At 36.6% G+C, this 23,768-nt stretch overlaps 1 protein-coding gene across 7 annotated transcripts in view; it reads left to right on the forward strand.

The window, feature by feature from the left end:
- LOC149237824 (uncharacterized) overlaps nucleotides 1–23,768 on the forward strand; it is a 479,771-nt gene that overhangs the window by 226,889 nt on the left and 229,114 nt on the right. For all 7 annotated transcript variants that reach the window (XM_089372813.1, XM_089372812.1, XM_089372815.1 and 4 more), the window contains 4 exons: nucleotides 8,851–8,925; nucleotides 9,077–9,185; nucleotides 9,311–9,381; nucleotides 9,592–9,681. In XM_089372813.1, the coding sequence (XP_089228939.1) occupies nucleotides 8,851–8,925; nucleotides 9,077–9,185; nucleotides 9,311–9,381; nucleotides 9,592–9,681 (345 nt within the window). The remainder of the gene's footprint in view (nucleotides 1–8,850; nucleotides 8,926–9,076; nucleotides 9,186–9,310; nucleotides 9,382–9,591; nucleotides 9,682–23,768) is intronic.

Below are 23,768 nucleotides of genomic sequence, written 5' to 3' on the forward strand. Positions count from 1 at the left end.
CTTCGAGTTGAATAACATTATGTGTCCTTGATCACACATCTGTCCAACACTGAGCAAATTGTGATTCATATTTTCAACCAGCAACACATCCTTTGCTAATGCATCCTTGCTTCCAAGAGTGACCGTACCTGCTCCTATGACGTTTGAAGACCCAAATTTCCAAAAGACATTGTTCCATCCTTCTTTTCTTTCAAGGATATGAACTTATTTCAATCTCCAGTCATATGCCTTGAGAGACCACTGTCAACATACCATACGTTTATGTTGCTTTGAGCCTTGAGAGCGAGAGCACACTTTTCAGTTTTCCTTTTCCATACTTGTTCATTCTGATTTTGCGAGAATTCCTTTGAAGAACTTCCAAGTCTACAATCTTTGGCCAAGTGTCCAAAATTGTTACATTTGTAACATTCGACATCATCTCTCAAATGATCAAATCTGTTGATATTCTGCTGAGTTTTGGAATATCCATTTCTGAGAGATCTCCTGGAATTATATTCATTCCAAACATACATGCGACATTCTGCAACTCTATGTCCAAACCTTCCACATGAATAACAATGACCATAAAAAGTAGGTTGATACCTGGGGGGAAATCTTCTTCGAGGAATTGTCTTCCAAGGTTCTTCCTACGAGTCTTGATCTCTTGATCTAGCTGGGAGATCTACTTGCTTGGTAGATTTTGCATATCCATCTTCTTTAGTTGTCATAGAAGGACTTGACTCCTTTTCGAATTTTTCTTTGTAAACAAGACCAGTCTTGTCACTACATGATCGCTGGTTGCAGATGAGTTCATCCAAAGTCTTTGAGCTGTTGGCGTAGTTTTGAAGAGTTTTTCCATTTTTTACTTCCTTTCGTAAAGAAACGATTTCAGCTTCCAATGCTTCTTTTTCCTTGTTTATTTCCTTGAATTCTTTCCTGAGCGATTCTTCAATTCGTTTGTATTCTTCAACCTTGATTTTAAGATTTAGGACCTGTTCCCTTTCTGTCTTTAATTTTTCTTCAAGAGTGTTGATGTGCTTCTTCTTGACCTTGAGCTCTTTGATAACCCTGATCACTTCATTTTGAAATTCCTCAGTCATTTCTTCTTCTTCGTCTCCTTCTTCATCAGGTGCCTCTCGCTTATTGTTCTTGGCCATAAACAATACTCTTCCGTTGAATTCTTCTTCGTTATCACTGTCTTCTTTAGATCAGGAGCTATCTTCTTGGAGAAGAAACTTTTTATTAAACCATTTCTTCTTTCCTTTCGTAACAACCTCATATTTGTGAGGACATTTGGCAGCAAAATGCCCAACCTCACCATAATCAAAACATGTTAATGGAAGTTTACCTTTGAATTTTCCCGTACCTATTCTCATTTTCGCGTGAAGTAGGCAAACTCTTTATCTGAGAATTCTTCTTCATCTTCTTCCTTGTCCTCATCCTTAATTGCAAATTTTTGCTTTCAGAGTTTGCCTGTCCTTACTATTCTTCTTGGATACGGCAAATGATGTTTCTAAGTGAGATGTGCCATCCTCTTCTTCAATCCTCATTTCATATGCTGTAAGAATTCCATGCAATTCATCTATCCTGAGATTGGTCAGATTCGATCAATCTTTCAAGACAGATACCTTAGGGTTAAATCTTGCTGGCAAGGTTTTGAGGATCTTTCAGACAACAATTTTCGTTTCAACAGGTTCTCCCAAACCTTCTAATGTATTTGTTGTTTCATCAACACGTTGGAAGTATGCAGCAATATCTTCATCTTCCCTCATTTTGAGTAGCTCAAATTTTGCCCTGAAAATTTGAAGCTTTGCTCCTTTCACCTTTGAGTCACCTTCATATGTAATTTCAAGCTTGCCCCATACCTCTTTGGCAGTTTTGCAACTCAATACATTAAGATAAACAGATTCGATAAGCCCACTGATAATAAGATCTTTAGCCTTTGCATCATATACCATATTTTTCTTACCTTGTTCATCCTGGGTTGGTGTGAAGCCTTTGTCAACGATTTCCCATTCTTCGCATCCTTGCGCCAGCAAATGAACCTGCATTCTTCCACTCCAAAGCGCATAGTTATTTCCATTGAACAAAGGAACTCTATTCTTAGTATACTCCATGATCTCCTTCTAGTTGTTAAACTGTTATTGAAGGAACCTCCCTCAGATACCAATTGTTGGAAACACTGGGGGGGTGGATCAATATTCCTTAGCAATTAGCACTTTTTAAATCTTTCAAAGCATTAGTTAATCTTCAATTATTATTAATGTTTATGCAGTAAAAACAGTAAACAATAGAACACAGTAGGCACAAGAATTTTAGGTGGAAAACCCCTTCCGGTTCAAAAACCACCGACCACTTTTCTAATAAATTCTTTAATCTCTAGCCCCAACTGAAATGAAAGTTACAACTTCCTAGAATTCTAGAAAGGCATTCTTCTCCAGCTCCCACTGGAAGGACGCCCCAACGCCCTAATTTCTTCAGTAGTCAATTGAATGGATGCCCCAACATCCTAGACCAACCTACCACCCTGAAATGTTCACAGGCTCCAAGTTGTAGGCAGCTTCATGCACCTGCCTAGCACCTCCCTGCTACCCTATAATGACTGAAATGAGACAAGAGTGTGGATTCCCATACTAGGGACAACGATCCACAATACAATATAATTTACAATCATTTTGACCGAACACCCAATCACACTATGACCTGCAACTCAACCATGACATCATCCCAACAGAGACTCCTATACCTCCCAACAATGCCTTTTCGACTCTAGGCAGATTGACCCTTTTACAATAACGACTCTTCCAATGATGACATTTTTACAAATGATTCTTTTACAACTTTACAATGATGACTCTTGGCCTTGACACTTCTTCACAATATACGGATGGCTGTCATGTCTTCAAAGGATGTCTCGCTGCAATGCTTCCTTTGATTTGATACTTCAGCTCTTGAATGCTCGCTTGATGTTGTCCTTGAATCTTCTTCTACCTGCATGCAAATTTGCCCAACAAAACCCAATCCCAAAAGGAAAAACAAAATACCCTTTAACTTACCTCTGTGTGCAAACACACATGTAAGCACATAATAATAAATAAATAAAAATCAAATGAATACAATGCGTACCTGAAATGTGCTTGTTGTTTGTGATTGTAGTTGACTTGTTGCAGCAACAGAGACCTAGACTCCCCACTCTTGATATAGACCTAGACTCTATGCAAGACTATATACAAAGTTGACTACATGCACTAGAGATATCCTCAACCAACCCTTATGATAGTTCTTGACTTCTACTTATAATCAACCTAAGACTAGACTCACAGACTTAGAGACAACAAAACAAGGAAAACTACACAGACCCTAAACTAGTGACAGATTTAGACATTGATGAGGTTCTAATATTATAACACAATAGAACAATCCTACAACTGTCCACACAACATAGCATCAAAAACGTACCTATCATGTAGCATCCGAGACTGACTGTGGAACCCTTTTGTCACGTAAAAATACACTGTGGCATCCAAGATACTGACTGTGATATATCATATCACTGTGGCATCAAGAACTTGTTTGAAAGACATTACCGTGGCATCAAGGATGGATTGTGGAACATCACCATCTCACTGTGGCATAAAAAGACTGACTGTGACATATCATTGTTATGTGAAATGTCACTGTGGCATGGAGACAACAATTTGTGGTACTGAAGAATTGCAGATCTGAGATGCAACGTTAGAGTTCACAGCAATTTTATATCATTGAAGGCAAAAGGATAGCAGACCCGAGACATAGATCCGAGATATGTAATGGTATCTAATTTTATTTGTTTGATAGCGTAGAAGGGTAATGATACTAAAATTTTTTTCTCTGCAAATCAAACGACCTTTCCACAGTATTAAATCTGATGTACAGACTTCAAAGGTTGGCTCAGAACTGTGGCCAGATTGCACCAAAAATGCCAACAAATCACCCAAGACAAGATGACAGAAAACCCTAACCCTCACGAAGAATGCAACGTTGATGCTCCAGGGTTAACGAAAATTTTGAGTTGTATATTCACCAAATCTTCGTTAAATATTTTTTATTTACCTTAGGAGGATTTCATGGTCTCTTTTAGAGAGATGTCATTTATCACTTGAATGTTTAGGAGGGGCTGTGAGGTGAACGTTGGAGAGCAAATATGGGCTCCATAATTATTGGATAGGGCTTCATTTTAATTTTCTATTTGTTTTTATTTTTGTAATAAAATTAATTTAATTTAATAGTTTTTGATAAATTGTTTGTTTAAGCTCTAAGGAATTGGTACAGTAACACTTTTTCGTGTTGTTGTAGGTGACATATGAGTGTATTAAGTCAATGATTGGTTCACTATCTTTGGATTTTCAAGTTATTCAACTTATACGAGGTGAGATTACAGTGAGCATCCCTGTCATATATTGGCAACCATTGGTGAATAAGGTGATGTCTCAACCCATGGGGTTTTAGCCCACTAATGGGGGTTTTCGACTTCAAACGCAAATAACTCTCAAACTGTGAAGAACTGGGAGACGTACCATATATCAACATAAACATCTTGACGAGTAGAATCCATCGACAAGATCTTTGACACAAAATAATATGAGTTGTCAAGTCAAAATTCCCATGCAAGATCGTGGTAGCCCATGGTGCTACTTGGGTTGACATCAATGACAACCACTAATCAACAAAATACACCTTGAGAATTGAGGTAGAGGCAAAGGCTATACAAGGGGAGAAGAATCTAGATTGTAGATGGTTGATGCTTGAATAATTAATCATTAATGTACTATGGATGCCATTTCGATCTTGATTTGTGTACAATATGCATACTTTGATATATTCTGCAACTAATTTGGCATTCTAGATGTTCTTTTTAATATAAATGCAACGATATATATATATATATGTGTGTGTGTGTGTGAGAGAGAGGAATCATGCTTCTCGAACACCCCCAAGGTGCTCCCTTAATGCTCCTTAGATGCTCCCTAATGGTAATGTTATCCTTAAATTTTTAACATTACCATGAAATGATACAGGGTGTTTGAGAGTGGTTCCAGCCTCATTGGACTTCATATGGAGAAAATAGAATTTCATATTCCATTCAAAATTCAACAAACTTAATAGTTTTCAGCATTTCAGGATCAATGGGATTGTGGCATTTCATTAGATTATATCATATATGAGGGTATGTGATTGGCATTTAATCAAAAACACCAAGCTCGATACATACCCTATTGTTGATGGTGTTGATTGTTGAACCCCTTTGTCATGGCCTTTAGCAAAAATGTACCCTTCACTCAAGTCAATATCATTGATCAGGCATGTTAAGCTTTTTCTACCATATTTTAAGGCTTGGATTAGGCAATTTGATCAAAATTGGGCAATGTTGATGAATATCCTATGCTGCACGGGTTCCCGACTTGGGGGTGGGGTTCTCGAACCGGTCCCTAAGTACTGGATTCGGGTACGAGTTCTTCTCAGAAGAACCCATAAGAACCGGGTTCTTCTATGAAGAACCGGGTTCTCCAAAAAAAAATTGGGTTTTTTTCCTTTAACGGGGTTCTTTGGGTTCTTCAGAAAAAAATTATATTAAAAATTTAATTTTCAAATAATTTCTTTTTATTGAAATTTAAAAAAGAAAATTTAAAAATTAATAATATGATATTTATTATTAACAAATGTCAAAAACTTAAAAGTTAAAACCTAAACTTTTAACTAACCCACAACCATCGAATGGTGGCTTCATGGTGTTGATGATCCTTAGTTGCAACAATTTGCCACACAGTTACTTGGACAAGTAGCTAGTTTGGAGTTCCTCATCTTATTCAAAATTTGAAAAATTCTCAATTAAACATAGGAAATAAATTTTAATTTTAGTTTTAGTTTTTTATATTTCAGGTAGCTATTTCTTCATCTTGTGAGAGGAATTGGAGTACTTATCCCTTTATTCATTCAGTAAAGAGAAATAGGTTGGGCTCAAAGAAGGCAAAGAACTTAGTGTACATTCATAGCACACTTCGTATCATATCTCGAAAAGACCCTGGGGACAAGGAGGGTCCTTTCAAGAGATGGGACCAACACACAGATGATGCTATGTGTGTGGACGAGGAGATACAACTAGACGGCCTTATTGAGCTACCTCCAATTGCTATGGATGAGCAAGAGCCTCAAGATGAGAGTGATTCCTACCTGGAGAGCATGCTAGCTGAAGATCTAAGTGATGTTGGTGACATGGATGTTGATGACATGGCTTGAGTAAGCCATTGTTCATTAGGCTTTAGCTATTTTTATTTTAGTATTCTAAAATTTCCTAGTTCATGTTTGGAGATGCCTTAAGGCAAATTTTGGATGTAGTATGACAATGGACATATATCATGATTCATGATTCTTATTACTATGTAAACACTGAACAGTTTTTTGGTGATAAATTTTGAAATTTCAATGTGAATGTTCAATGTTCAATGATGTGCATGTTTAAATGATTAAAGTTTTCTTGTTTAAAGTTGAAAAATATACAAATTCAAATTTCGTATATATTATTAATTATAATTTATAAAATATAATTATTAAAATTTAATATTATTATATTACCCAACAAACCCACGCACCCTGTTTCAAAAAATGTTGTCCCCATCCTTGTCCCCGAACCCACGTTTCCTGGTAACATAGTGAATACCCCTCGAGAATTGAGGTAGAGGCAAAGGCTAGACAAAGGGAGAAGAATCTAGATTGTAGATGGTTGATGGTTGAATAATTAATCATTAATGTACTATGGTTTCCATTTCTAGCTTGATTTGTGTACAATATGCATACTTTGATATATTCTGCAACTAATTTGGCATTGTAGATGTTTTTTTGAATATAAATGCAATTATACATATAGAGGTTTTTTTTTAATATAAATGCAATGATATATATATATATATATGTTGCACGAAACTTCAAGGAACTCGTCGTTTCGGGCCGTACTTGTACCCAAAACTTCGAAACTTGACTGAAACTTGACCATCATGTAATCATCTATTAGAGTTAATATAGACTTGTTTTACTTTCTAAATTGTCATCTATGGGTCTTATTCTCTTTTTTCTTGCAAGATAATGTGTTATTCACTTATTTATTTATATATATATTTTATATACTTTCGGGTTGTAAATTACCCATACCATGGAACCAAAGTTGTAATGTTACAAAAGCGCGACAAGGTCAATTTGCGGAAGATAAAACCTGCACGGCCCAGCATAAACTCTTCAAAAAAATAAACGTTCGGTAAGTATGCTATGCGAAGGTACTGAAGAGTGGTTTTTAGTGTGATTTTTTGTTTTTTGGGAAAAAATTGAGGTTAAATTTTGATTTGGGTTATTTAAACTGGTTTTTTTACTGTAAATACGGATTCAGCATTCTGAAAAACCTCTAGGTCACTTTGATTGTGTAGGCTTATCCATCAAACTTGGGATTTCAATAAATTCCTGTCAAATTTAGAGAAATTAGATCGGAAAAATCCATCTCAAAAGCTTCCAAAAAAATCACACTAAAAAATCTGACTAAAGACAACTCCGATATTGAACATAAGAGATCCATGTAATTACTGCTTTTATGATAACTAGAGCTCCCAGGCGCTATAATATTCGTCATCACAGAAATTTAACTAACATCGAGTCTAGAGCTGAAGTACATCCTAAGTTCTTTGTAAGACGCAGATTCTAATCAACATTTTATGGCATACTTAGTTAAGTACAGAACAAACAACCATGAGTCGCATCTAAAGCTACATTTCCGCCCTCGTTTTGTTGTGACTTCGCTGGCAAACTTCATTCACAATTGGTTACGGTTAAACAAACCTAATATATTTATAACTTTTACTTTATTCATGTAGATGATTCTGTATATACATATATAATGTTTTGGCTGACGTTCCCATTTTTGGGAGGTGACATTTCTAAGCGTACCCGTTTCGGAAACCATGAAACTTTTCGGCATTTCGTGTAGCTTATCTATATATATATATATATGCTTCCACAATGCTTCGCTTTTGAGGATTTTTGGAAAATGACACTTCCGACGCTTCACTTCCAAAAAATGCACCTGCTTTGCCCCTGCTTTGTGCAACATCGTTCTTGATCGCTCTTGTCAAATTCATTGTAATTGAATTTTAAAGATCATTATAAATAGAGGATGTAAATCCCACAGGTTTTCAATACACGTGGATTAGATGGGGTCACTTGAAAGTAGATTTTCCAACAGGTGGTCATGAAGAGTTATTAGAGTCAGAACACACTTGTATACGATATAAGCTTTAAAATCATGGGTGGATTCACAAAGGCTACCTGTAATTTCTCTATTTCAAGCCATGGTGGTTTCCTTTCATTCTTTGTCAAATTACATTGTGCAAAGAACTCTGGTAATGGGTGTAAAATGGACAAAAGTTGTTAGAAACATTCTAGAAGTGAATATTGATATATTCCATGAAACTCATGCTTGGTATCAGAAAGCACTGATGGGTGGTCCATGAAGATCTTAGTGCATGCTAATTCAAAGAGATCTGCAAATAAGGCCTTCCTCGACTAGTTGTTTTATATGTTTATATTTCTGAGTAGATCTTCTAACCATCACCCTATTTTATTTTTTAAGCGTTTGGATTATTGTCAAAATTTTTTCCCTCAAACTTGAATAGAAACCTTGTAAAGTTTGTATTGGTTCTTGAATGAATTAAAATAACATGTTCTTTATATGGTTTCCCTTGACAACTAAATGTTCGATGATTCTAAATTGAGCTGTTATTAATGAAATGTAATGCATATTCATCCTATATGTGAAAGCAGTTCATTTCTCATACCGTCAAAACATTGCAGATTAAGGATTCAGTTGATGAGGATGGAGCATTAAGAGTGGTCCAGACTTTCACTTTTGATGTCAAAGAACCAGAGGTATGACCATGGTGTTTTGTAATTGATTGGGAAGGCAGAACTATCTCAATGTCTTTTCAGTCCAGACTCCAAACTGTTCACAGATGATTATTCAAAAATATGATGCTATAAGAACTTCCTTAAGCATCCATATCTCTATTTTGTATCTCAGAGTGCCCAGTTAATAGTACAAGTTTATGGCAAGGGCTTGCTTGGATATGACAAGCATATTGGAACATGCCAACACATGCCTGTAAAACTGTTTCTAGAGGAAAATGATGGTAAAGAACTTCCTTTCTCTCCCGACACCGAATTCACAACATTCATTATATCTTACGGTGATTTTTGATTGGCGGACATAATCTTTGGAATTTTTATTTGAAAAATGAAACATTTTTTTATTCAGGCTTTAGTGAAGCAGAAGGCAAGTGGTATGATCTTTACACAAAAGATGGAAAAAAAAAGGTTCCAGGGAAGGTGTGATCCTTTTGGTCTTCATATCTATTTATTAATGATCAGCCATTTTATCAATTTATTTGTACTATGTACTGATGTTGTCATTATATGTTTCTTCTGTTTGGCAATTGGCAATTGCACAAATTACCATTTTGCATTAATTGTAATTGGAATCCTCATATACAAGTGTTGTCTTTTGTTTCTTGACTGATTAGCCTCCTTTGATGCCAGATTTTGATGAACATTGTGGCAGGCATAGCTGAACCTGAACAAAAGATACGTCTCTTTGTGGGAACCTGGAATGTTGGAAATTCCAGGCCGGTAAGGTTTAGACAGGAGTCTCTCCTTTTTTGACTTTGGAAATTGTCCACTCTGATTGCAAGTAGTACCATGATCATATAATATTTATGCACTTTGAAAGTTATGCAATTTGAAAATTGAAAATCATAGTTGCATTTTGTAAATTTAATCTGCAATTGTAACATATTTCCTCAAATCAACACTTGCTTCTGAAGGACAGAATAGATATTTTCTTGTATGTTTTCATTCCTAGTGGTCCTTACCAAATTTAGTTAAGTGCTATTTAAGTAAGCATGCAACTTATTACTATTCATGAAAATTGAAGTGATGGTCAATGAAAGCATGAGCTAATGAAAAGTGCAGAGATTGGGAGGCATGAATAAAAAAAATGTGTGGATATGACTAATGGAGGAAGAGTTTAATTACATATGAAATTTAATAGAAGCGTGGGTGTAGGGTAAATTCCAAAACTTGTAGGATTTTTGGACTATTACCGCAAAATCTAGCAGGCCTAGTGCAAAGCCTTATTGGGAAATTTAGGTCTTATGGAAAGAAAGAGATTAGCCACCACTGTCACCTCAAGGGCCTCTCTCTTGTTACTCAGTCATTGGATGTTATCACCACAAGGAAGGCTTCTTTGGCAAGACATAGAGGTTAGATGATTAGGGTTCCAAGATAAATGGCTCTCTAAGAATCTTGCAAATAAATCACCTAGAAAAGTCTTCAATGAAAGAGGGCTTAAGGTTGATTGGGGTCTCATGGTTATGGGAGAGGTACAAGCAAACCCTTGGAGGCCAAGATAAGGATTGCAAATGTTCAAGTACACTATCAACCAGCTCCATCCCCAATAGACTAGAAGAAGGCTGTAAACTAGGGTTTTATTGGTATGCAAATACATAGTATGCAATAGCATATAACAGCTAAGAAATAGCATCCAAATGATAAAATCAGCAATGGACTAAAGAGTATTAGAGAGGTAAGAAAGGGATGGGTCTAATTTAAGTTTCTAATAGCTGAAAATGCATATAACAACAATAAATATCCAGATGTCAACCCTACTTTTAGGGGTAAAAGTAGCAATTAATGCCAGATTTTTCCTTTTTAAATTTATTAAATGCAATTCCTACCAATAGAACAATAACATATAGATGTAAAATTGCTATAAAATGCAGATTGAGGCCAAACCCTAACCCTAGTTACCAAGAAATAAATGAAAGGAACTTTGCAAAGTGGTCCAACAACTAGATTAGTGCCTCTATTCAATTGGGCTATGGAGTCAAAGAGGGCGAGGTCAATGATGGAATTATTTGTATGAAGAGAGTGGAAGACTAAATATCTTCTCTTAGAAACCCTAGTAACTTGTAGTAGGAGATTTAAGGTCAAAGGATGCATGCATCGAGTTCCTTTGATGGAATCTTGAATAACAATTTTTTCATAACATGTAAAAACAAGATTTTATGAATGATTTTGCATTTATTAATATGGCACAATGTTTGGTCAATTTAGAGTGTCCTAAATTGCTATATTAATTGTTAATCCGGGAGTCGTAAACTATTGAAGTGTGGCGCACTATATGTGCAAGATAACCTATTTCTTACTTTTTGTCGTTTTTGGTTTTTATTTTGTTTTTGGGTTTATTTTCGTTGATTTCTTAATGTGAGATAGAAATTCTAAAAGACAAGTATGGATCTAAATGTTCAAGGCAATGATGTCTTTTAAAATGATTTTCAAAACTTCAAACTTTTCAAAAAGGTTTTAAAATATGCAATGATAAAATTAATTCCTAAAAGAGAATGAAAATGTGCCACTATTCTAATTAAACAAACAGTGAACTATTGATCATGAAACCATTATCCTTGCTGCTGTCTAAATACAAAAGAAACTGTACTCAAAGAAATCCAAAAATTGCAAGCAAAGTAAAGCTAAAATCAAATTACATCAACTCATATTCTGACCCCTCACCATTAGTCTCGCTATGGCTTTCGGAGGTAATCATAAACAACTTGAGCAATCTGATATCTAATTTGCAGAAAAATAAACTAATATCAAATTACACACTCATACTTCAATCCCTCACCATTAGTCTCGCTATGGCTTTCGGAGGTAACTGATAATGACATGAGCAATTTAATATCTAACTTGCAGAAACATAAACTAATATCAAATTACACACTCATACTTCAATCCCTCACCAATAGTCTCGCTATGGCTTTCGGAGGTAACTGATAATGACATGAACAATTTAATATCTAATCTAACTAATAAAGCCAATGAACAAAACTGAAATAAACAAAACAGTGCTGGAATTAAAAAAAAAAAAAAAAACTAAGAAAAAAAATCAGCAGAAAGATAAGACTGATCCCATGTCATTAGTCATTGTGAAACTATGTGCAAATGCCCGGGCTGCCTACTGTAATCTGGAACAAACACACTGATCAGTTAACAACAATATAAAGCATATAAAATTATGGACAAAAATAACACGTTAATACCATAAGAAATGAAATATATACAAGTGAATAATTATGGCATAATGAACGTAAAGAAACACAGCGTAAAAATGTACAGCAATATGAAACAAAACCTTGATATGTACAGGGGCCCTCTGCACAACCTCGGGCAACAGCTATCAACCACGAATTATGCTTATAAACAGAGTCTTCTCATGTATTCAAAATGCAGTCATAGCAAAGAAATAATGTCATGGCACAGTGGGCTTTCTTAACAGCAAAATTACATTACCAAAACTAACTATTATGTGTATGGAAATGCATTATTTATAGCAAAAGACTACATAACTAATTTCCTAAAGACTGCGCTGATAGAGGACACGTGAACAACAACGTCCAGGGATCTAGCATCATGGCTGCCATGATGATTAAATCTATTGAGGGTGGCTGTTGGATTCGCCTTATGGAGCAGTCCACAGGGGTTGATATGTCCCCTGAGATCTAGGAACAACCACGCAAGTCTTCACGTGTTGAAAAACGGAGTCCTGTTACTGTAGGACTCTTATATTTGACCACCGCTTGACCACCTTTGACCACGGCCTTCTTTGATGAATTCGACTAAGCCAATAGGACTCGGTCCATGTACACGTCATTTCCAACTTGCCCATGTGGCTCGATTTGCTGAAGACACCTGCAATATAGACTTTAACAAAAAGCTTGCGGAAAGTTGAACCGGCTGCGGAAAGTGACAAGATTCCGCAGCTCAATGAGCAAAAATCTAATTCAAACAGCAAACACAAAACATAGTTAGGAAACCACTTTATGTGCTCTTTTAAACTCAATATGCAATGATGTTGACAACTTAGGAGGTCCAGGTAAATGGAAAAAGTCTAGAAAGGTGTATAGGAAAAATGCAAGTTTGGGGCTCAACATACCCCACTGTGAAAGTGTTGCATGTCCCCATGCAACCAAAATTTTGATCATCCTCCCTTTAGTCCATGTGCTCTGAAGCTTCTGCCAGTACATCCAGCCCTCTTCTCCTCTTCCTTGGTACTACTACCATCCTGGGCTTCCTCATCAAGCATCTGAATTTGAGGTTGACAAGTGCTGTATTCAACCTCTTGCATTTCTTCTTCAATTTCCTGTTCTTTTTCTGCCACAGTCCCAGATGTAACATAGTGTTGTCATGAATGATCTTGTCCAATCTGCTTTGCTCCTTTAATGCTTCATTTTCATTTTTAATATGTCTATTTAAAACCTCCAATTCAAAGACTTCTTGTTTCAACGATTGGACTAGAGTTTCTTGTGCTGTGTGAGGCTGAGTGGATGATGTGCTTGGACCTGCAACTGTCTTCTCTAAGGATTCTATATAATCATACATTTCCTGTTGATTTGGGTCCACCTCGGGTGTATCCTTCCTTGGCTGACCCCAAAATCCTGTTGAGAGGGACTGATTTCAAACTTTGGCCGAGAAGGACTCATGTCAACATCTGGCTGTGAAATGGAAGTATGGTGTGGGCTATGGTCAGGAGAGGTTGCTGGAGGCTTTTCTGGGGTTTCCTCCCCCAAATCAATAAAGTGAGGCCCTTTGGTTTTTACTGTCTTTAATTTCCCTAGAGCTTCTTCTTACATGCTGTGGACTAGTATCTTCCCCCATACCCATAATCTGTTTTCCTTTTCGTTTCTTCTTAGCTGCAACCGCTTATTCTCTAAGATAAGCTAATCTTTCGGACAGTGTTTGGTGGTCTTCTTTTTGAGAAGGCTCTGAAGTTTGATATACAACTTCTATGTTTCATTTCCCTTTGATTTTCTTTGGTTTCTACCCTTGGTTCTTTCCAGCCCCTTTTCTTGATTAACTTCTTTGGTTTTGCTAATAGGAGGGTCTTGAATTCTTGCACTTGTTTCCTTCTTCCTACTCCTTCTTGCTTTACTGCTCTCAGGTACCTCGGGTGGCTCTTGAAATTAGTTTCTTACCAAAAACTGTTCCCAGGTGTCCCTATTTTTCTTCAATTGGTCTTCAATTAGAATTGTCACGAGCCCATGATGATACAAATGTGACTCTATGTCTTCTATATTCTTTTGCACTGTTGTGCACATCTTTTTCAAGCTCAGCAATAAAAAGTAGGGTAGATTGAGGGTTTGGTTTTCTAAAAAGTTCATCAACAACCGGGTATGATACATATACATTGCCCCAAAACGGCCTTCACAAGTAATGAACTTTTGAATAATTAATAATAAGTTGGCCCACTCCTCTTTTAAAGCATGGACAGGAATTCCTCGTTTGAATACAGTTACATCCATATCTAGATTGCGTAGTATGACTCTCCAAGCTTGCTCGTCAAAGCTCTTGTTCTTGAACCAATGTTCACCTTCCTGGGGAAGTTTTGTAGCAGCTGCTATGGATGCCTCGGTGATTGTAAACTTGAGGTCCCCAATCTCCACCTCCTGGCTGTTAAAAGACCTCGCAAAAGCCTTTGTAATCTCCTTATTGTGGCCTTTGAATTTTTGTATAAACCGTAGCCATCTTGCCTTCTTCAGTATGTCTTTCACTTGCGGGTATCCTTCCAAAAATTTGGGCCCTTCTGGTTCTACCTTCAACAACAGACCCATCCTTCCTTCTGTTCTTAAAACTCGTTTGCGTGAGGAGGGTTTAGCGGAAGTGAGAGGGCTACGTTATGGGAGTGAACAGAGTTTATGGAGAAAACCAGTGACTGTGAGTGGAAAACAGAGGACAGGCAGCGGAAGTGAATTCGTGAAATGGGCAAAGGCTTATGTGAGCAAAGTGGAAATGCAGCCGTGATGTCAATAGAACAGTAGGAAGAGTACAGTGCATCCGGCGGAATTTTAAATTGGGTGGCTGCAGAGTAGACGCAAACACGTTTATGAACCGGTTGCGGATTTTATGTGGCTGAGAAGAGCCGTAGTCAAATCGACCACGTCCTTATGATTACAGGTGGAGTGTTAAAATGCAGCCAACACAAATTAAATCCGAAGCCTAATTATAAGACCGTTTGGAAAATAAATGCATGGTTCGTGGAGGAATGTCGTGAAATGGTTATGGAGGCTATCACGTCAATCATTGCATATAGTGGAGCTCATGGTTTAATAACTATGCAAAAATGTGTTTTGATTGCTATTTGAAATAAAATTCTACTCATACCTTGGAATTTTTGCCATTTGTTTGTCCATTAACCCTTGATCAACTGCTCCTTATTGATACCTTTAGGTGCTCCATGTCTTCATAATATGTCCTCGGTCATACCTGCATTTTCTTTCATGATTATTGAACTAACATCTTGACTGTCAATTTGAAAAACAGAGTGGTGGCTGCGGAAACTGCTTCTGGCTACGGAAACTAGTTTCAGCTGCGGAAATTGACACAGCAACCATTTGACTGAATGAAGATGGATAGATGATAACTGACTGAATGAAAATGGTCATGAAAGAAATTTTTATTGGTGAAATGAAATGAAATGGATGAAATGGAGTGGAATGAATATGAAATGGAGTGGAATGAAAATGAGGTGAAGTGAAATGAAAATGGGAAAGAAAGAGAGATTTTTTTTTGGAAAATATAGGTTGTCAGGGGTTCCTGTTTTTCGCTCTATATTTTCTGTATAAGACTATCAATCAGTGATTGGTTTTTAGGCTTATACAATTTTATTTTATTTTATTATTATTATTTTTAACAGAAAGGAATAAAAGCTAGGCTGGTGGAGAAGAAGGATTCTTCTTCACCAGCCTTATTGCAGAATTATCTTGAAACATTGACAAATTCCTCTTTTGAGAGTGAGGAGTTCGAAATTCATCAATGGTCTTGATTCTTACCGCTCCATTGCTAAAGATTTTGTCAATCTCATATGGCCCAAGCCAATGAGTCTGAAATTTTCCTTTAAAATCTTTAAACTTGGAATCAAATAGTAATGCCCAATCTCCCTCTTGAAACTTTTTCTCTTTGATGTATTTGTCATGCCACTTAGCTCTTTGATATTGAACTAGATCAGTTCTTAGGATTGCTTCTTGTCTGATCTCATCTAGCTCATTCAACTGCTCCATTCTGTGCTTTTGGGCTTCTGATAGATCCATCCCCAACTGAACTGCCATCTTGAAAGTTTTGACTTGGAACTCAATGGGAAGCAGGACTTCTTTCCCATAAACAAGTTCATAGGGAGAATGTCCTGTTGTATTCCTCCATGTAGTTCTGTAAGCCCATAAGGCTTCAGGAAGCCTTTCTGCCAATCTCTTCTGTGTAGATGAATAGTTTTGGTGATGATGCCTTCAATAACTTTGTTTGTAGACTCCACTTGACCATTTGCTTGCGGATGGTAAGGAGTAGATTTTCTATGCTTGATTTTGTATTCTTCCATCAACTTCTCCACCATGTTGGATGTGAATTGACTTCCTTGATCTGTCACAATTTCTCTTGGAACACCAAAGCGAGTAAAAATATCCTCATAAAGAAAACTAACAACTAAATTTTCAGTAGTAGAAAGTAATGCTTTGGCTTCTACCCATTTAGTGACATAATCAGTACATACCAATATATACTTATTTTGTTTAGATGGTGGATTAATAGGTCCAATGAAATTTAAAGCCCATTTTTCAAAGGGTTTGATGAGTACCTGTGGTTGTAATGGCATTTCATTTGAAAGAGTCAGTTTCCCTACTCTTTGGCAGCTGTCACACCTTTTGACATATTCTTTTGCATCTTTGAAGAGGGAAGGCCAATGATATCATAAAGAGAGGATTTTATAGCCTGTCCTTTTGTTAGCAAAGTGTCCGCCGCATGGTTCATCATGACATGCCTTGAGGATGTCAGGCATTTCATCTTCTCTAATACATCTTCTGATCACAAGATCTGGCCCTGTTTTAAACAATTTGTTAGAAATCCATGAATATTTTAAACTTTCCTGAAAAATCTTTCTTCTTTCACTAGGAAATAGATGTGGAGGTAGTTTCCCTGTAACCAAATAGTTAGCAATATCTGCATACCAAGGGGTCTTAGTAGTTACTGCAAATAAATATTCATCAGGAAACTTGTCCTCTACAGGAGGATCTTTTTTAGTATTCTGGATCCTAGACAAGAAATCAGCTACTGTATTTTGTTTCCTTGGTCTATCCAACACAGTAATATTGAATTCTTGTAAAAGTAAGAGCCACCTTGTAACTCTGCCATTAGTAACAAGTTTGTTCATTAGATATCTAATCGCAGAATGATCAGTATGGATAAAAGTTTCATAGCCTGTTATATAATGTCTAAACTTATTGATTGCATGAACAACAGCTAAGAACTCTTTTTCAGTTACAGTATAGTTCAACTCAGTGGGAGTCAATTTTTTACTGGTATAGTAAATGGCATAAGGAACTAAATCCTTTTGACCCCAACACAGCTCCTAGAGCTGTATCTGAAGCATCTGTAGAAATATGGAAAGAAAGTTTCCAATTTGGCCCTCTCAAGATGGGTGCTTCAGATATTCTTGTTTTCAAAGTTTCAAATGCTGATTGACAATCAGGATCCCATTTGAATTCACAGTCTTTTGTGAGCAATTTGAAGAGAGGAGATGCTATTTTAGTGAAGTTCTCTATAAATCTTCTATAATACCCAGTAAATCCCATAAAACTTCTAACATCTTTTTGACAATTTGGAATAGGTAACTTGGAGATGACTTCAACTTTTGATTTATCAACTTTAATCCCATTCCCTGAAATGTGATGTCCCAAAACAATACCTTCAGTAAACATCATAAAGCATTTTTCATGACTTAATGAATGTTTGTTTCTTTACATCTTATAAGGACTTTTTCCAAATTCTCTAATGCCTTTTCAAATGAATTACCATAAACTGTAAAATCATCCATATAAACCTCTACACAATCATGGATTAGATCAGAAAAGATTCCTAGTACTGCTCTTTGGAATGTTGCAGGTGCATTACATAATCCAAAAGGAAGCACTCGATAAGCAAAAGTTCCCCATGGACAGGTAAATGTGGTCTTATCTTGATCTTCAGGTGCTACCTGAATTTGATTATAGCCACTAAAACCATCCAGAAATGAAAAGTACTTTTTGCCTGCTAATGTATCTAATACTTGATCGATAAAGGGCAAAGGAAAGTGATCCTTCAAAGTTGCTTTATTCAATTCCCTGTAATCAATGCATACCCTCCATTTACCATTCTTTTTAGGTACTATAACCAAAGGAGAAACCCATCGGCTATCTGAAATTGGATAAATGAAGTTTACATTGAGTTGTTTTTGGAGCTCTTCTTTCACTATCTCCCTAGGGTTTGGATTCATCTTTCTCTGAGGTTGTCTAATTGGTTTACTGTTTTCCTCGATGTAGATGTGATGAATGCAAGTCTTAGGGTCAATACCTTTCATATCAGTACACTCCCATGCAAACGCAGTAGAATGTTTTTGCAAGATTTTGGTTAGCTCTTCCTATTGTGACTTTTCGAAATTTTTATTGATATTTAATGTTTTACCTGGAAAATCTCAATGGCGGAGCTACTGAACTCTTCCATAGAGTAAAGAGACATTTGTCTAGATGATAGATATTCAATGTCAGAATCTAACTGAAATTGTGTGTGGTCATATTCTGAAGATGTTTTAAAATTTTCTAATGTGTTCAGAATTTGACTATCTTCACTGATTTCAAAATGGTAAAGACAGGTTGTATAGTGTCCTCATCATCGACCATTCATTATCTCCTACTTCTGTAATTGCTTTTGCTGGAGGATACAAATTGAATTTCTTTGTCGAATTACCATCAGAAATGTACATATCTCCAGATCTACAACTAATGAAAGCATCAGTTGTGGCTAGCCAAGGTCTTCCTAAGATGAGTGGGTGCCCTCCTAAATTACTTTTGGGAGTCAAAATCATGAAATCTACTGGATATTCCCAAGAATCTAAGGAGACTTAGATATCTTCTAATACACCATCTGATTTGATTATTGATCTATCTGCAAGTTGCAGTAGGGTAGGTGTAAAAACAAGATTAGGAAGTTTTAGCTGTTCCATAGTCTGTCTACTCATAATGTTGATAGCAGCCCCTAAGTCAATCAAGGTATTTGGAATTTCTACCCCATTTATATATGTCTTGACAATTGGACTACCGGGATCTACATACTTCTGCATGGTAACTTTTCCCATCATGATATCTGCAATTTTTCCTACCAGGTGGATTCTTCGTGTATCTCTTGGTTTCCTTCCTGGTCTTTTGAGACTCAACTCCTTTATTGTTTTTGCTAGAATAGGAATCTCTTTAATGGCTTGTAGCAAGGGAATCTTGATACAGTCATTCTTTAATTCATCTAGGAAATCATAGTCAGGCAACAAGATTTGTTTTTCCACCCCTTTGTCAATTTGTAATCTTTCAAGGAAAGGAGGTGTGGATGAAGATGCAGGTTGCTCAACTATAGGAGTTGTGGGGGTTGACTCTTTTCCTTTTTCTTTTTGAGTATTTGGGTCTTGAAGAGATGCTTCAGAACCTTTATTGACTTTAAGAGAATCTTCCTCAGAAGTACTTTGCTTTTGAGCATCTATAGAAGGTTTTTCTAAAACTCTACCAGACCTAAGTTGTACATCATTGAGAGGAACAATCATATAGGTAGGAAATTGTTGTCCTTCTACCATGTAAGCATTCTGAGGATTTTTATTATTGGGATTTGGCAATGGCTGGGATGGTAGTTGAGTTGTCTTTTGTTGGAATGGAAGCAAGAGTTGAGAATTTGGATTTTGTTGAGAAGGTTGTTGTTGTGGAAATGGCAATGAAAGTTGTGGATTTTGGTTTGGAAGTTGTGGAGCTTGTTGATTTTGAAAGGATGGAGGATATTGATAAAATTGAGCAAATCTCCCATAAGGATTTTGCATACCTTGTATCCATGATTGATATGGATTTTGAGGTTGGGAACAAGGTTGTTGCCAAGGATTCCAATTTGGTGGGGGTTGAAAGTTCATAGGATTATTAAACCCTTGATTTTGTTGCCCCTGCCAAGGTCTCTTTAAAACAAAACAGAGAGACTCTATTGAATTTGGGTCTTCTTGAAAGACAGCTTTGAGCCCAGGAATTGAAGGACAATCCTTGGCCTCATGGCTTTCTGAGCAAATCATACATGTTTCTACAACTTTTGCATCCAAGGGGCATTCCCTTAGAGCATGTTTCTTCCTACATTTTGGACAAAAGATGGCCAAAGCTTCATCTTCTGCTTTCTGCTTGTTTTGTATTTTAAGGGTGTCTAGTTGTTCACTAAGGGTCCCTAAAATATCGGTTTTGAACTCATCAAGCATATTGCCAATCTCTGCCCTACTTACTGATCCAGTTTCAGATTTGTTTGATCTAATGAGAGAAGGATCTCTAGGCCCTTTTCTAGTTTTAGATTTTCCCCTTGAGAGATGGACACATAGTTCTGCTATGTCATGAAGTGGAAGTTGAGAAATATCTCCCTTTCCCATCATGTTTAAAATATCTATCCATTCATCTCTAATGGATTTTAATAGAAGGGCTTTCAAGGTCTCCTCATCTAAGTTACTCATTTTTGCTCTTTTCAGGTTGTATTGAAATCTTTCAAGTTTTCATCTTCTTTTTGCACCATTTTGAATACCTCATCCTTATGGTTGGTGGGCATGCAATAGTACAGGTATCTATCCAAAAATGTTTGTTTCATATCATTCCAAGTCTTAATAGATTGAGTGACTAATCCCATGAACCATTTCAAAGCAGCTCCCTTCAATGTTGAAGGAAACAATTTGAGTTTTTGAGAGTCTTCCATATAGTCATAAGTTCGGCACACGACTTCAAACTCAAATAGAAATGTTTCAGGATCCTCACTTCGCAACCCATAAAAGTTTGGGAGGACAGATGGTGAGATGTTTTTCATTGTTGTACGAGATTCCTCATCAACTATAGGAAATCCAAACGAGTTATCTCCATCCCTATTTCCCCCATTGTTACCTCTACCTCCTCCATTGTTTCCTCCTCCTCTACCTCTACCTCCTCCTCCTAATCCGTTTACTACTTCCTCTGTCATGATAGTTTCCTCAGATATTTCAGAGTCCTCTGGTTCTTCTATTAATGGCGAACGAGGAGGAATTTCTCCCTCTTCTTCTTCAGGTGATTCTACTTCTTTGATTACAATATGTTCCCCTGTAAAAGTGAAGAAAGGTTCTTTTCCTAAGTCAGAATTGGTGGATAGTGTGGGAGAGTCTCCTAATTCAGCTGCTGCCCCTTGAATTCCAGGAATCCTAAGGCTGGGAGTGTGAGTTGGAGATAATGGAGGTGTATCTTGTTTATGCCTTGAAGTAGATGGAGTTGTAAAAATCGAACTCTTGGCCCTAGCTATAAACCTTCCCCTAGAATCTCTTGCTCTATGCATGTCATTTTTTATTTTTTATCTTCAAGTCGGGCTAATAATTCTCTTTTTGATCTTCCAGATCACTCTAGGTGCAAGAAGAGAGCATACTCAAGAAATTATTAAACCAATAACTCTCTTTTCTAATCCTCCAGATCACACTAGGTGCAAGAGGAGAGCATACTTTGAGAAGTTATCAATTTTTACCTTCCTTGAAATTTTCTCTTTTTTTTTAAGAAATTGGATACCTAGTTACACTTCCCCGGCAACGACGCCAAAATGTTTGGTCAATTTAGAGTGTCCTAAATTGCTATATTAATTGTCAATCCGAGAGTCGTAAACTGTTGAAGTGTGGCGCACTATATGTGTAAGATAACCTATTTCTTACTTTTTGTCGTTTTTGGTTTTTATTTTGTTTTTGGGTTTATCTTCGTTGATTTCCTAATGTGAGATGGAAATTCTAAAAAACAAGTATGGATTTAAATGTTCAAGGCATTGATGTCCTTTAAAATGATTTCCAAAACTTCAAACTTTTCAAAAAGGTTTTAAAACATCCAATGATAAAATTAATTCCTAAAAGAGAATGAAAATGTGCCACTATTCTAATTAAACAAACAGTGAACTATTGATCATGAAACCATTATCCTTGCTGCTGTCTAAATACAAAAGAAACTGTACTCAAAGAAATCCAAAAATTGCAAGCAAAGTAAAGCTAAAATCAAATTACATCAACTCATATTCTGACCCCTCACCATTAGTCTCGCTATGGCTTTCAGAGGTAACCATAAACAACTTGAGCAATTTGATATCTAATTTGCAGAAAAATAAATTAATATCAAATTACACACTCATACTTCAATCCCTCACCATTAGTCTTGCTATGGATTTCGGAGGTAACTGATAATGACATGAACAATTTAATATCTAACTTGCAGAAACATAAACTAATATCAAATTACACACTCATACTTCAATCCCTCACCATTAGTCTCGCTATGGCTTTCGGAGGTAACTGATAATGACATGAGCAATTTAATATCTAACTTGCAGAAACATAAACTAATATCAAATTACACACTCATATTTCAATCCCTCACCATTAGTCTCGCTATGGCTTTCGGAGGTAACTGATAATGACATGAGCAATTTAATATCTAATCTAACTAATAAAGCCAATGAACAGAACTGAAATAAACAAAACAGTGCTGGAATAAAAAAAAGAAAAACTAAGAAAAATAAATCAGCAGAAAGATAAGACTGATTCCATGTCATTAGTCATTGTGAAACTATGTGCAAATGCCCGGGTTGCCTACTGTAATCTGGAACAAACACACTGATCAATTAACAACAATATAAAGCATGTAAAATTATGGACAGAAATAACACGTTAATACCATAAGAAATGCAATATATACAAGTGAATAATTATGGCATAATGAATGTAAAGAAACACAGCGTGAAAATGTACAGCAGTATGAAACAAAACCTTGGTGTGTATAGGGGCCCTTTGCACAACCTCGGGCAACAGCTATCAACCACGAATTATGCTTATAAACAGAGTCTTCTCATGTATTCAAAACGCAGTCATAACAAAGAAATAATGTCACAGCACAGTGGGCTTTCTTAACAACAAAATTACATTACCAAGACTAACTATTATGCGTATGGAAACGCATTATTTATAGCAAAAGACTACATAACTAATTTCCTAAAGACTGCGTTGATAGAGGACACGTGAACAACAACGTCCAGGGATCTAGCATCATGGCTGCCGTGATGATTAAATCTATTGAGGGTGGCTGTTGGATTCGCCTTATGGAGCAGTCCACAGGTGTTGATATGTCCCTGAGATCTAGGAAGGACCACGCAAGTCTTCACGTGTTGAAAAACGGAGTCCTGTTGCTGTAGGACTCTTATATTTGACCACCACTTGACCACCTTTGACCACGGCCTTCTTTGATGAATTCGACTGAGCCAATAGGACTCGGTCCATGTCCACGTCATTTCCAACTTGCCCATGTGGCTCGATTTGCTTGAAGACACCTGCAATATAGACTTTAACAAAAAGGCTGCGAAAAGTTGAACTGGCTACGAAAAGTGACAAGATTCCGCAGCTCAATGAGCAAAAATCTGATTCAAACAGCAGACACAAAACATAGTTAGGAAACCACTTTATGTGCTCTTTTAAACTCAATATGCAATGATGTTGACAACTTAGGAAGTCTAGGTAAATGGAAAAAGTCCAGAAAGGTGTATAGGAAAGATGCAAGTTTAGGGCTCAACACACAATAGAAAGCCCAATTTTA

This window comes from Pinus tabuliformis, chromosome 8 (genome assembly GCF_031772625.1).
Source record: "Pinus tabuliformis cultivar Carrire ecotype Pingquan chromosome 8, CPIR1, whole genome shotgun sequence".
Classification (NCBI taxonomy): Eukaryota; Viridiplantae; Streptophyta; class Pinopsida; order Pinales; family Pinaceae; genus Pinus; species Pinus tabuliformis.